The sequence below is a fragment of the Lepisosteus oculatus genome, chromosome 21, assembly GCF_040954835.1.
Source record: "Lepisosteus oculatus isolate fLepOcu1 chromosome 21, fLepOcu1.hap2, whole genome shotgun sequence".
NCBI lineage: Eukaryota > Metazoa > Chordata > Actinopteri > Semionotiformes > Lepisosteidae > Lepisosteus > Lepisosteus oculatus.
In genome coordinates, this window is record NC_090716.1 from 4,847,150 (window position 1) to 4,859,812 (window position 12,663).

General features: G+C 39.0%; 1 protein-coding gene across 4 annotated transcripts in view; it reads right to left on the reverse strand.

Moving 5' to 3' along the window:
• Positions 1 to 252: 252 nt before the first annotated feature.
• The window catches only part of ambra1a (autophagy/beclin-1 regulator 1a), a 104,402-nt gene continuing 91,991 nt past the window's right edge, over positions 253 to 12,663 (reverse strand). For 3 of the 4 annotated variants that reach the window (XM_015338572.2, XM_015338574.2, XM_015338571.2), the window contains 2 exons: positions 10,808 to 10,936; positions 253 to 6,862 (listed from right to left, as the gene is read on the reverse strand). In XM_015338572.2, coding sequence (XP_015194058.2) covers positions 6,285 to 6,862; positions 10,808 to 10,936 — 707 coding nt within the window. In that variant the 3' untranslated portion in view covers positions 253 to 6,284. The remainder of the gene's footprint in view (positions 6,863 to 10,807; positions 10,937 to 12,663) is intronic. The other variant, XR_001477341.2, reaches the window with a different exon arrangement.

Sequence of the window (12,663 nt, forward strand, 5' to 3'; positions counted from 1 at the left end):
TTCCACCTTTTTGGCTCAGTAAAACCCTCGAAATATTTTCTTTCTGAAAACTATATCTAAGTGTTCTTCGGCAGCTGTCACTTCATCATATCAATGAAACTCATTTGTCCCGATTCTCTCGACACGTTCCACTTCATTGTGGTCCTGCCCTCAAGAAGCTGCATGTCCCCAAGTTAAGCAAAACATGACAAACTCGAGGAACAGATTTCCTGTTCCTTTCCAAAATCTCCACAAACAGATTCTGATGTTAAATGAATCAAAGACAAGCTTTTTTTTTTCCAAAGTTTCCTGTTTTTTTATTTTTATTATTACTGTATATAGGATCTTTGGTGTTCCCACAGCACTTGGTTGCACTATTAATCATTTTGCTTCTAAAATAGTTACAAAAACCCTTACATCACATCATCTCCTACAAAGAAAAGACAATTCCTTTTTTCACTACTTACTACACACAGTCAGCAGTTTACATGCAGTTGAGGGATATAAAAACACTCAAACTTAAGTCTGTCCAGAACAAAATATTGCCCCCATCTGTTGAGTTATGTAATGAATGTATATAAAGCTCTGAATTATGGAGTTTTTTTTTATCTGTCTACTCAAGTTTGAAGTTGAAAAGATTACTTCATCAAAGATTACCTTTAACTCTTAAGCAATGTTTGTGCAGTTAAATGTTGAAAAATTGTAAATATTATCCAAGCTTTCATGGTAAAAAAAAAAGTGGTTAGCATAGACACTAATGCTGAAAACCTTATGTTCAAGTTAAGAGTTGTGCAAATCCAATTACATATATATATTTAAAAAATAAATAAAAAAATTAAACTCGCACATCCTATGCCAAATGACAGGATTCACAGCATAACCGAAAATGAACTGTATATGTTTTATGTCGTCAGAAGATATGAAGACTGTATTGATGCATATCGGAGAAGCCAGTAAACTAATTCTAATAAAGTATCTGTAGTTATATTCCACAATATACTGATGCAAAGATTAACCTGTAATAACATAAACTGCAAATCTAGTTGACAGTGAGAAATGATTCCAGGCCTTCCATTAAAGTGTCCAGAATGCTTCAGCTTTACAGACTGGCCAGCCAGGACATCAAAACAACCATTCAGCACTGACTAGAAGCTCTTTTAACTCCTCTGGATAATGATATTAAATGATAATGCTCGCAAATTACCCAAACAGTTATTCTGCTCAAAATGCAGGCTCAGTTATGCAATACGAACTGGGCAAAAAAAAAATTCAAGGCATTTAAAAAAAAAAAAACATAATTGGTGAGTGAGCAAATGAGGACGAATAAGGGGGAAAAAAAGGCAAGACACGTCCAAGCCTGCAAGAAATCCAAAGGAAGGATTCCAGGTGCATCCCAAGGTGGAGATGGATATTCGGAAACAAAGTGAAATGGAGAAGTGTTTTATTTTTAAAGAAAGCCTTGACACAGGGTAGTGTGATCTGTAATCTGTTCTGCCTCTTGTCCAGTAAGGTCTCTTGCAATAGCTAGCTGTAAACATGAGTTGGTATTCAAACACAGAGGCATCTTCTGCAGGGGAACGTGATTCTGACATGAAGCCTAGTTCAGGCTAGGAAGGCCAAGACAATCTGAAGCATTTGATAACGAAACTGCAACAGTAAATCCGCTGTTAATCAAAGTTTTAACCACGTGAAACTAAACACCAAGAAGAGCCTAGACTCGTGGGTGCTCATTTGTAAACGTAATTGGCATAGATCACAAGAAGCTGGCTGTTGGAGTGGTACTTGAATTTTCTGATTTTTATCAGAAAAACGTGTTAAGTCTATAGAAGGGCTAGGACAAAAAACAACTATTATTGTGGATGGGAAAATTGATGATGGAGTGTTAAATGAAAATATTTTCTTTTTTATAAACACCCACTATGCTGTCTCTTTGCATTAATGTATTGGCCTTTCTGCTTTTAGAAACTATCTGAAGTGCCTTCCTAAAGTTATAAGATCCCTGTAATAGTGGACTAAAATTTTTAGATACAATGATCCTTTCAGAATAATTCCCCATGCTACCAGCATGTTTTCTGATGATCTGCATACCAGTGGAAAAGTTAAAAATCTAAAAATGATCTTCAGATTCATGCTAATTGCTTTAGGAACATATTTCTTTCAAGCCTAAATTTAAGCAAAAATGAAAGATTTGAAATTAGCAGTGACCTTTAACTGTGATTTTCAGAAAACATTTTTTAAATACAGAAGTAAGTAAGCTGCCAGTCTTGTCAAAACTAGAGAAACGCAGTTTCAGTTAGCATCACAAATCTTCAAGTAGTTTCTGTAACCTGTTGGCATGGCTGCATTATTCAATTCACAATGGTTTCAGAGAAAATGTGCACTACGTCCCTTGATATCTTTAGCTTATTTAAACCTCATCCACAACATGATCAAAAAGTATTCAACATATCAAAACATTCAATTCATATGTTTTTAAAGTATTACACTTGTCTGTTATTTAGGCAGAATAATTACAGTATGAAAAACTCCTCAACATACAAAAAACCTAAACTGCAATCCAGGTGTACATATTGTTCACTGCTAATTTCCAACCAATAAAGTGGACCAAGGCCTGACTATGTCATGTAAAACAGATACATTCAGCTTTCACGAAGGCTTTGCCAACAATCACTTTGCAGATATACCAGCACTATATATAGCAGGAGCCTAAACCAATGTTCTTCTACAGCAGGATAGTCACGTCTTTATAATCTTCAAGGCACAAAATAAAAGTTATGGTGTGAGCAGACGTACGAAGACTATATAAATGTTGAACCTCCTCAGTGTACACCTTTGTTTCTGTGAAGCGGATTCTGAAATTCAGGCACCATTGAGGATACAGGCCAGGGGTATCAAACCAGGCCAGATTTGAAGGTCACAGTGTAGATGGACATGTGGCTACATCCATATATACTGGACACAGACAGCCTAGTCAAACTGTATTTTTAAAGCTGTAGGTGGGTAACTAAATTGGGTACCACACCAATGGGACTGTTGGGAAACACATTTGCCACGCACAGACATTTCAATGTGATGGAAGGACATGATGTACTGCTGCACATTACTGTTCAGTGTCCACAATCATGTCCCATTTTTCCATTATCCCATCTGTATTTGTACTACTTTTCATTGCCCTACAACACAGTTTTAGAAGTGCTTTTGAGAAGCCCAAATAAATGCTAAATCAATGGGTGTTCATGCATTAAGATGATCAGCATAATTTGCAAGTCTTTCGTTTAGATTCTGTTGTGCCTTGCAGGATTATGCTTTGAGATGCCCGTACTGAGAGTCCTTGTTATCCAAGGTGATACCCCTGATACAGAAATATAGGAAATAAATATACCCTTTATGCTGGTATTTATAAATCCTATTCAAGTTCTTCTACAGTAGAGGAGTTTTGCTCTGATTTTTGGTCAACAGCCCAAATAAGAATTAATTCTTCCCTTACTGCATAACAGTTTGAGTTGGTACATTCTTGATGTTATAGTCTCTAACATATTGCTAAACAAACAATAGGAAAGATCTTGCAAGTATGGTAATAAAGAACAAAACGCAAAAGACTGGCGATGGCCTGTAAATCAGACAATGCAGACACACTGACTTTGTGCGTGTGTTCTCATTCACACAAGCAGAACCCACATGTTAGACGGAAACTGGGGGAACGCAACAAGAGGGTCGGAGAAGAGACAGCGTTAAAAAAAAAACAACAACACCCAGACTAACTCCACTGCTTTAACCAATAGACAGAGTGGTTCCACACCCCTCAGCAATTAAGTAAGGCTAGGAGAACATCAGAACACCCGTCCATTTTCTAACCACATCTTCCGATTTAGGGTCGCGAGGGAGCTGGAGCCTGTCCCAGCAAGCAACAGGCTCAAGGCAGGGTACACCCCGGACGGGATGTCAGTTCTTAAATTATCACTCTCTCTTCCCGCGGTAGACCTTGAGACTCCATTAGCTGAGCCTATCTCCTGTCTTCAACCATGCTGTTAAACAGCTACTGTACTTCAGTGATGTCTGCAGAAGCCTTAAAGTGTTTAGGCTAAAAAGCCACTTTTTAGAGAAATTGTTTGATCTCATACTTAAAAAGACCGGTACTGTGTAGCACAGAGCAAAGACAAATTTTAGAATATGGCCACTGGTGTTATATAATAAATAGCATTAAAAAAATCAAGCAAACTTTAAAAAAGTCATTAAAAATACTACTCATCTTGGTGAGCTTAATATTACCAGACGCTGCATTGTGTCTGAAAAATGGACTTGTCTTGAAACTGCACAATGTCCACCTATGGACATTGAGTCTAACCATTCTCTCGTTCTTGTTCTGGAAATTAATGAAAGGGAGAATTCAAGTGTGTTGCTGCTGCTGGCAGGCTGAGGTAGGCAAATCACAGCAGTTTGGGCACTGGATACACAACCCACCTGGGCTGAAACCTTAATGTGCAAGGGGCACAGGAAGGAACCGAGCAGCCCCTTTCAGGCAACCACACTGAGCAAAAGGGGTTTATGTCCAGTGACCATGGGACTGCACTCTACAACTCCTGTTTCATCAGTACTCTAAGGGCTAAGGAGTGCAAAACAGGACAGCAAAAAAACCGTCAGAGAATCTAAAAAAAACTCAAGTTAAAAAAAATAAAATCAGCAGGGGCATATTCATTTTCAGTTCTGCTCTTCAGTAAATTGATGCATTTGTCACATTTAGTTTAAAGCCCTTATCCTTATTAGGCTCTGCAAGATCAGTCGCTCTCAGCTAGAAAATGATGCAATTCTTTTTGTCTGTTTCTGCAGATAGACGTTCTTCTTCATTTTGTTTCTTGGCGCTGCCCTTATTAGCCCTCACGCTTGCTCTGTAAACCTGCCCCCCAGTGTGCCAGAGTCCTTGCTTCTTCCTGCAATCAAGTCATGGGCTGTTGATCATCAAGTTTCTCCATTTCTAGTGGTAATAAGCACAGACAACCTATGTTTTCATCTCAAGTATCCAAAAAACAAGTAGTTGGTGTTTGCAATATTACACAACTGGATTTTACAGTACGTCACAGGGGTTAAGAGATCTTAACAACCACCTTTCAGACAGGCTGACTGGTAGATACTAGTGCAACAGGACAGGAATGATGGTTTTCTATCTTAAAAAAAGGAATAAGTGCCTGATGACAAGAGCACATTTGTGCTTTTCCACATTCCCAGAGTTCTGGCAACAGCACAGTAGTAAACAATTTGTGTTTCCTTGGTGATCATTTAATATAACAATACCCAACTATGCTTTAAGCATACTATTACGTCGGTATATATTCTTCAAAACAGAAAATCAAAATCTTGTTTGACAACAGAAATGTATGCTTGAATGAATGTGGTCATGTTGTTTTACTTTACTCCCCTAAGTTCACAATGAACTTTAAACTTGGGGAGTTGTAGTTCTTCCTTTCTAAACATGGTAATCAAATCATAAGTACCTGAGAGAAACTCAGGTGCTCCCTCCACATCTTCCTTGAGAAGCTGGGGTGAAACATAACTGCCTTCAAAGACGGAACAGTGCATTAGTATTTTCGTTTTCTTACAGACTGACGGTACACAATTCAAAGAGAGAGCTTTCCACATACAGCAGGCTTTTACAGCTCAAAACAACCTGACCACACAGCTGAGGGGCTGGCACTGTTACGGTGAATTAAAAAAAAAAAGGAAGAGTTCACACTTTACATCAAGTGGCACCAACAACCGTACAAATCAAACTTCTTGTAATCGCCTTGGTATTTCAAGAACACCTTAGGTGTGATCATGACGTGGCACTCTAGATATAGTTGCCATTTCCTAAGCCGATAAAAAAAGGAAAGCCAGTATTGGTGCCCTGATGATAAAATAATTCAAGTACAACTTTCAACATGGAATGATCGTGGTATTAGGTTATCATCACATGGGCGACATTAAGAGCAATGTAAGTATAATCACTCCACAAGAGGAACTATACAAATACCCTAGTGCTTGACTGGGAAATGTTGTTTAACATAGACTGTGGAGCTTTGCTCCTTCTGATAGGGGCCCCTTGGAAATCAGCACCTTTTGACTGCAGATTTAAAGACTGAAGGCTTATTGAGGACCTACAGCAACAGATCAGAGCAAACAAATATTCCTTAGCATCACGTACAGACTCCAGGCAGACAATCTCCATGCAGCAACAGTCATCCGGACAGCCTTCAAGTGCCAGTCTGCTGGTAACCCACCTATCCCCTTGTTCTAGTGAAATAAAGCACTGGCATGGTAGAGCACAATCCTTATCGGCTGTAAGGATCTCCCGGGAAGCTGCTGTTATTGTTAGCTGGAGAAGAGGAGGAGGAGGAGGAGGAAGTGCGGACGTCCCCGTCGTCAGCGTTGCCGCTCTCAAAGACGTCGTCGGTGTCCATGGGAGCCGCGGCTGGCACCCTGGAGGTGCCCGCTCCGCCGGAGGAGAAGATGGTTGAAAACTGCGGGGAAGGGGTGGCCGCCCCGGGGCTCCGCGCGGGGTCCGTGGGGCTGGCGGGCGCGTGAGTTAATTGCACAGTGTGGGCCAGGATGCGGCAGCGGCTGGGACCTGGTTCACTGAGAGAGAAGGAGGAGGAGGAGGAGGAAGTGGAGGGGCCGGGGGAGAAACATTCCCGGGCCGCTCTGTGCCCTCTGGCCCCGGATGAGTCGGCGCCGGTCTGGGAGCCGCGGTGGATCCGGTGGCTGACGATGATGTTGTTCCCAAAGCCGCCCATGGACGCCATGGTGGTGCTCTGCTCACGCTGCACCACGGCTGTCATGCCCCCCTCCGCGATGAGTCGGCGAATCCGGGAAAGCGCGTCCTCGCTGGTGCCATATTCCGAGCCCTCTCCTGGACAGCACGAGGGGGAAGACACCAAAAGGCGTTAGAAACCTGCATGTGGTTACTGCAATCCCAAAATCCCCACTCTTGTTATCCTGGGACAAGTTACTGTAAACATGCATATTTTTCTACATCTATAAAAACTATGTATACTGAAGCTGGACTTAAAGTGCTTGGCGTCTGCGTCAAGTTTAACAAAAATGCCAGTTGTCTTTTGAGAATGCCGTCTGAAAAATGCAAGTCTTTGAAGGAATATTGTCTGCAAATTTATCTCCAGCAGCCTCCGAACTGTGTCAGAGTTAATACATTTGATTTATAAAAATCTTCATCATAAAGTGATTTTGCAGAACAGTTCACCAGACAGCTCGCATGATGCATGATTTAACGAGACAGTAAAATTAAGAAATCAAAACCAGAATGTCCTGTGTTATGAAGTGTAAGAATATCATACAATTCCATGCGAAAACATAGAGATAGAACATCTACTCTGTTTGCTTTTTGCCTCTGGCACACATTTAGCACTTGATATTAACAATAATTGAGGGTGAGGGGGACAAACACTTCTAAAAACTGATGTCTGGAGTAAATAAGCCTCTCTTACAGCTTCTCAAAAACTGCAGGTCAGTGCAACATCTGTCGTTCTTAAAATCCCCTCAGCCCATCAGAGAAACAAGGGAGGTTGAAAATTTTTCAATTGTGTATTGTTCAGCCCTCATTTATACACAGAGTAGAGGTATAAAGAATAAATGTTTCAAGACTGATATTGAATTGCTGGTACATACTGTATGGAACAGACGAACTGAGACAGTAAGAATTGTATCATCTAACCAGTAACCAGTAAGAAGTCAAAGAAACCACATTTTCCTTGTTCCCCTTTCATCAGCTGTTTAAACAATAAAAATACTTTATATTTAAACCATTGATACTTTGAACTAAAGGTCTTCTTTGCAGTGACTTTCCATTGACTGCAGACAACAAGTCCTCTTAGTTCTTCATACAGAAGCACTAGTTTTGAATAACATTAAGGTCCTCTCAGGTAATTTTAAGATCCTTGGACCAGATCAATTAGCTACTGAGAAACCGAATGAGCTACAAACTGAAATGTTACTGCATAAATAACGCCACAAAACTTATTAAATGGCGCAAGCAAAACTGGAACAGTTTGTTCAATATTGTTGGGAACGTTATTAAAAACTGAAAATGTCCACTTAAGAGTCTTTATGCTTATCACCCAGTAGTCCTTCAGACTAGCAGGTGTGAAAGTTCAGCTTGAGAATGGCACTAAGAAAACCCAGGCTTATGTATGACCAGTTTATAGAAGGGTTATCACTCAGAAATTCCCCTCTCAGAAGTTCAAAATTCAAGGAATCTCAGCATAGGACAAATAAGAAACAATATAATAATTTTCCAAAAAGACAAAAGGAATATATGTATTTTGTTTTTAGATTGTTTTTAGCTGTACAGATGTACTGCTAGTTGTGTACATTAAGTTTCAAGAGGTGTTCAATTAGTCATTAACTTAATTTGAAAAGAGAAAAAATTGAATTTAACAACAACACTAATGCATCTTTATTCATTAAGATTAAGTTAATTTGAACACTACAGTGTTACCAAAAGAAGGCCTATCAAAATATAATATACATATAAAAATTATGTTACCTGAAAAAAGATCTCCTTTGCACATTCAGTAAGATTTACTCTTAATATAGCCCACAAAAAAAAACAGGTTGTATACTGAGGAGAATTGGATAAAAAACATTCAACTACAGTACGTGATGCCTTTGAGAAACGTCTTTCCTGGAGGACACCAGCATCAAAACACATTATGGGCCCTGCCTCTCAGATTAAGACTTCTGACCCTGTCTGTTGAAAACTTAATTCATTTGGCAACATTTGCTTTCACATGTGAAAACGAATGAGAAAATCAAAATTGTTTAAGAAACATTTCTCTTTCGTATCCCAATTAAGGTCTGATAACTTTCTGATTTACAGTGAAATTTCTATTAAATTTCTTTTTACAAAGTACTCCCATCTAATATATTTTATATTACATAAAAAGGTTTATAGATGCATAAATATGTAATCTTTAAAAAAATGCTTTTCTCCAATTTATGACAATCACACAATTTGGACAATTTTTCTGCATTTCCAGAAAAAAAAGTATTTTGATACCAGTAATAATCTCTGTATTAAAAGACTTTTTGTTACATGATCTAGGTTTTTTAGGCTTTAACTGCACTGCTTAAAGAATTTCACAACTGTTTTACGATCAGGCAATAACTTAAATTGAAAATAATGGCTAAATTCTATCTTAGAGGAGAAAAATAATCATTACAAAAAAAAAAAGCTGTAGAGCACTGCGTGTCTCAGCAAGATTTGTAAATAATTGGTATAATCAACGCTGTATTAAACAGGGGCATTAAGAAATGGAACTGGTGTGCCTTGCAGCAGACGTGCTCTTTAACTAGAGGGCTTCTTCCATCCAAACAGCTCATTTATGAGAAAATTACTGTTGTTTATGAGTCACTAGCCATTTCCACACAAGCAAAATAAACGTATTGTTGCATCAGTGTGTATCAGACACACTGAGTTGCATCAGACTGTAATTTATAACGCAATCAGGGCTTCCTCTAATAAAAGCTTGTTATTAATGGGATTAATAAATGCTCTCCAAGGTTAAAAAAAAACATACCAACTGTGTTTAAAGCCTTCCTCAAGAGAGAAAAACACTGCTCTGCTTGATGATGTTATTGCTAACATCCCAGTGATGAAACAGCTTTCGAGCATCAATCCAAACAGATAAAAACAGTTTTATTAGAGATACTGTTGCAATATAATGTCCGAGTATAAACATTAAATGGTTTGGGACATGGTGTGGAGAAGAATTTACCTCCTGGTCAACTCAAGCTGGGGTCTGCGAAAAGATAATTCCTAATGCAAGAAATTGTAAAGGGTTAATAAAGTGATGTTATAAACGATTTCTTCTCTAGATCAAAATGGGTTCTAATTTAATTACCAGCTCCACAACTACATTTTAAGCAACTTGAGAGGACATCAGAATCAATACTTTTATGCATGTCAATTCATCAGCCTATTTAATGCACCAACTCAACACTTGCCCCTCAACTCAAATCTCTTTGTGAGGTAGTTTTACAAGAAACGCCATTTTGGTCAGCAAATAACCTCAGAATTCCAAGCTCAGGATACAATAATCCATCATTATGACCATCACAGTGTATTATTACTATTATAGTAGTTAGGGTTCCGGAAATTGTAACTGGAAGGTTATGGGTTCAAACACTGCTGTGTACCTTTGAACCAGGTACTTTCACCTGAACTAAACCAGTAAAATACCCACCTTTATAAATGTACAAATACATGGTTTAGAATAAAAGCTTCAGCCAAATAAATTAGTAATAACTGTATTTCTAAATGTCTTTTAACACTATAATCTATGGTCTATAGATTAGGATCCTCAGGCAGGTGTGGCAGTTGCTGTACGCACTGAGATACTGTACAATACTGACACTTGAGTACCGTCTGGTCCAGGAGAAAAGTTTGATAATGAAATCATGGTATATAAAAGAGTCCATCTTGCAGTGAGATATCAATCTTGCCCAGTGCCAAGCAAAACACCTTTCTAGAGCAGTTTGCAGTTTATCCTTTCAGCAGAATGGAAATATCTGCCTATCTATACATTAAGAATTAAAATCCTTATTTGATAACATTTCCAGAAGGCAATGGACACAGCAAATGAGGCTTTTTAGTTTTTACAAACTGCACTGCTTCCACACCAACGACAACTAGGAAAAAAACACAGATTTGCACGTGTACGAGCCTCCCATTTTTCTTTTTCTCAAAAGGGACTCAAATCGAACGTATGGCTCTGAAGGTCCCACACACAGCTACTCTGAGGATCTGTCACTGCAAAAGCACAGACTCCCTGGGAGTTACCGGCACTGGTGCTTGCTTCTGCCGACGCGTCCGCGATGCCGCCCTCTGGGTGCAGGCTGTCGGAGGGCGTCTCAAAGCTCCCCTCTGTACTGGTTCCAGGGCCGGGATCCTCCAGTGGGCCAGGCACAGCTGAAGAACAGAAAATTCTGTGTTGTCATTTTGGGCTTTTGAGAGGCTGTGGTTACATAAACATAGACAACCTGGATTGAAAGCATATTTTTATTGCAGGAAACGGTAGCCTACTCTCACTACAGGCAGTGATTCATGCATTACAATGTCATTGTCATTTCCTGTTCAGATTTTGAACCTGCAAAGCACAGTGCTTGGCACATTACTCTGCAATTCTATTTGTGCGTGAAGATGGTACAGTACATGCATGCCCCTCAGACTCTGTCAACAAGTTTCAACCAGCCATTTCAGCATTTAAAGTGTTCAGTGTCAAGGCCAATTACACTGGCCCTAACTCTAAACACTGGTGGCACACTTGCTTTAAAATGTCGAAAATGGGTTATTAGTGCGACTCAGAATTTAACATTCAAGAAGTAAGACGGAGAATAAAAAATAATTAAAAATAATTCAAAGACACTTGCATAGCAAAGTTGGGAAAATCTGTCTCCGGAAAGGACAGGCTTCAAAGGATAAACCCGTGTGCCAGCTAGAGCAATATGATATTTAAATTGGAAATCAAAATGACCTTATCCATCTATCTCCCCATCCATGAACACAAATAAGGATTTATTCATCTAAGCTGAGCTTTTTAAGCCATGCTTACAGTGCGTGACAGGTAGAGATTTCTCTAGACTTCTGCTGCAATACTCAATACCATTGGAAAAATTTGCCAATTAAGTCTGACCTGCTGACGGTTCCTCTCAGAAAGACTAACATCCTGCAGCCTTCATTTGTCAGTTCCCTTTTAGGATTCAGCTCTTTGAGTCATGTTAGCCTTTCTAGGATTCACATTCATTTTAATCCTTCCTTAGAAGTAAGAATATTCCCGAAAGGACCACAAATAAAAAAATTAATGAGAAAGTTAATTAATTAAGGAGCTGGATGAGCTTCGCAGGGACAGAATCTATCCGGCAAAACAAATACCGGAGAGTACAGCTTTATGTGAGCAGCTCCTGATGGCGATCGTTACAGAACATAGAGCAAAGAGAATTATTTTGCTTAGATTTGTTTGTACCATGGTCCAAACAGTGGTTTAGCATACAAACCTTTGCCCAATAGCTTTAATTCAGAATAATTTTTAAGAGTCACAGAATGTTTTATAACTTCAAATAATAAAAAGGCTTTTGTTCGAATGTCACTAAACAAAGCACTTCATAAAACCTATTATAAAAGAGTTTTCAACAGCACTACAGATGTGGTAGGTATGCAGAATCCAAAGTAAATAATTTGTGTAAATGTTCTGCATTTTAATTTGCATACTGAATGTCATTCCGAGTCTTTCAGGAAAAAGCAGAAAAAAACAGTGTGAGACCAGCTAAAAAACTAGAAGTGGGAGTGGGCGAAGATGAAGAAAAATTAAATAAGATTTGCACTCTGGAAAGAAATTCCACAGGTGTAGTACCTCATATCGTCTCTAACTACAGGTCTTAAAAAGTGCAGCACTGACAAAAGATATTCTCTTAAGTCATCCATTCGGATAACATTAATTGGTTCTTGGAAGTTAAAAAGTCTTTGCACTCGAGAAGACAGAGCTCTGTCAGAGGAGTAATTGGATGGGGTGTCAGTCAAAGTGTCTGGGGACTCGGACTATCACACATGTCTATTTTCACATCCCATTTCAAGAGGAAGACAGCTCAGAGCTAACTGTAGACTTTTACATAAGAGGGTTTAGGAAAATCCCCCTGACA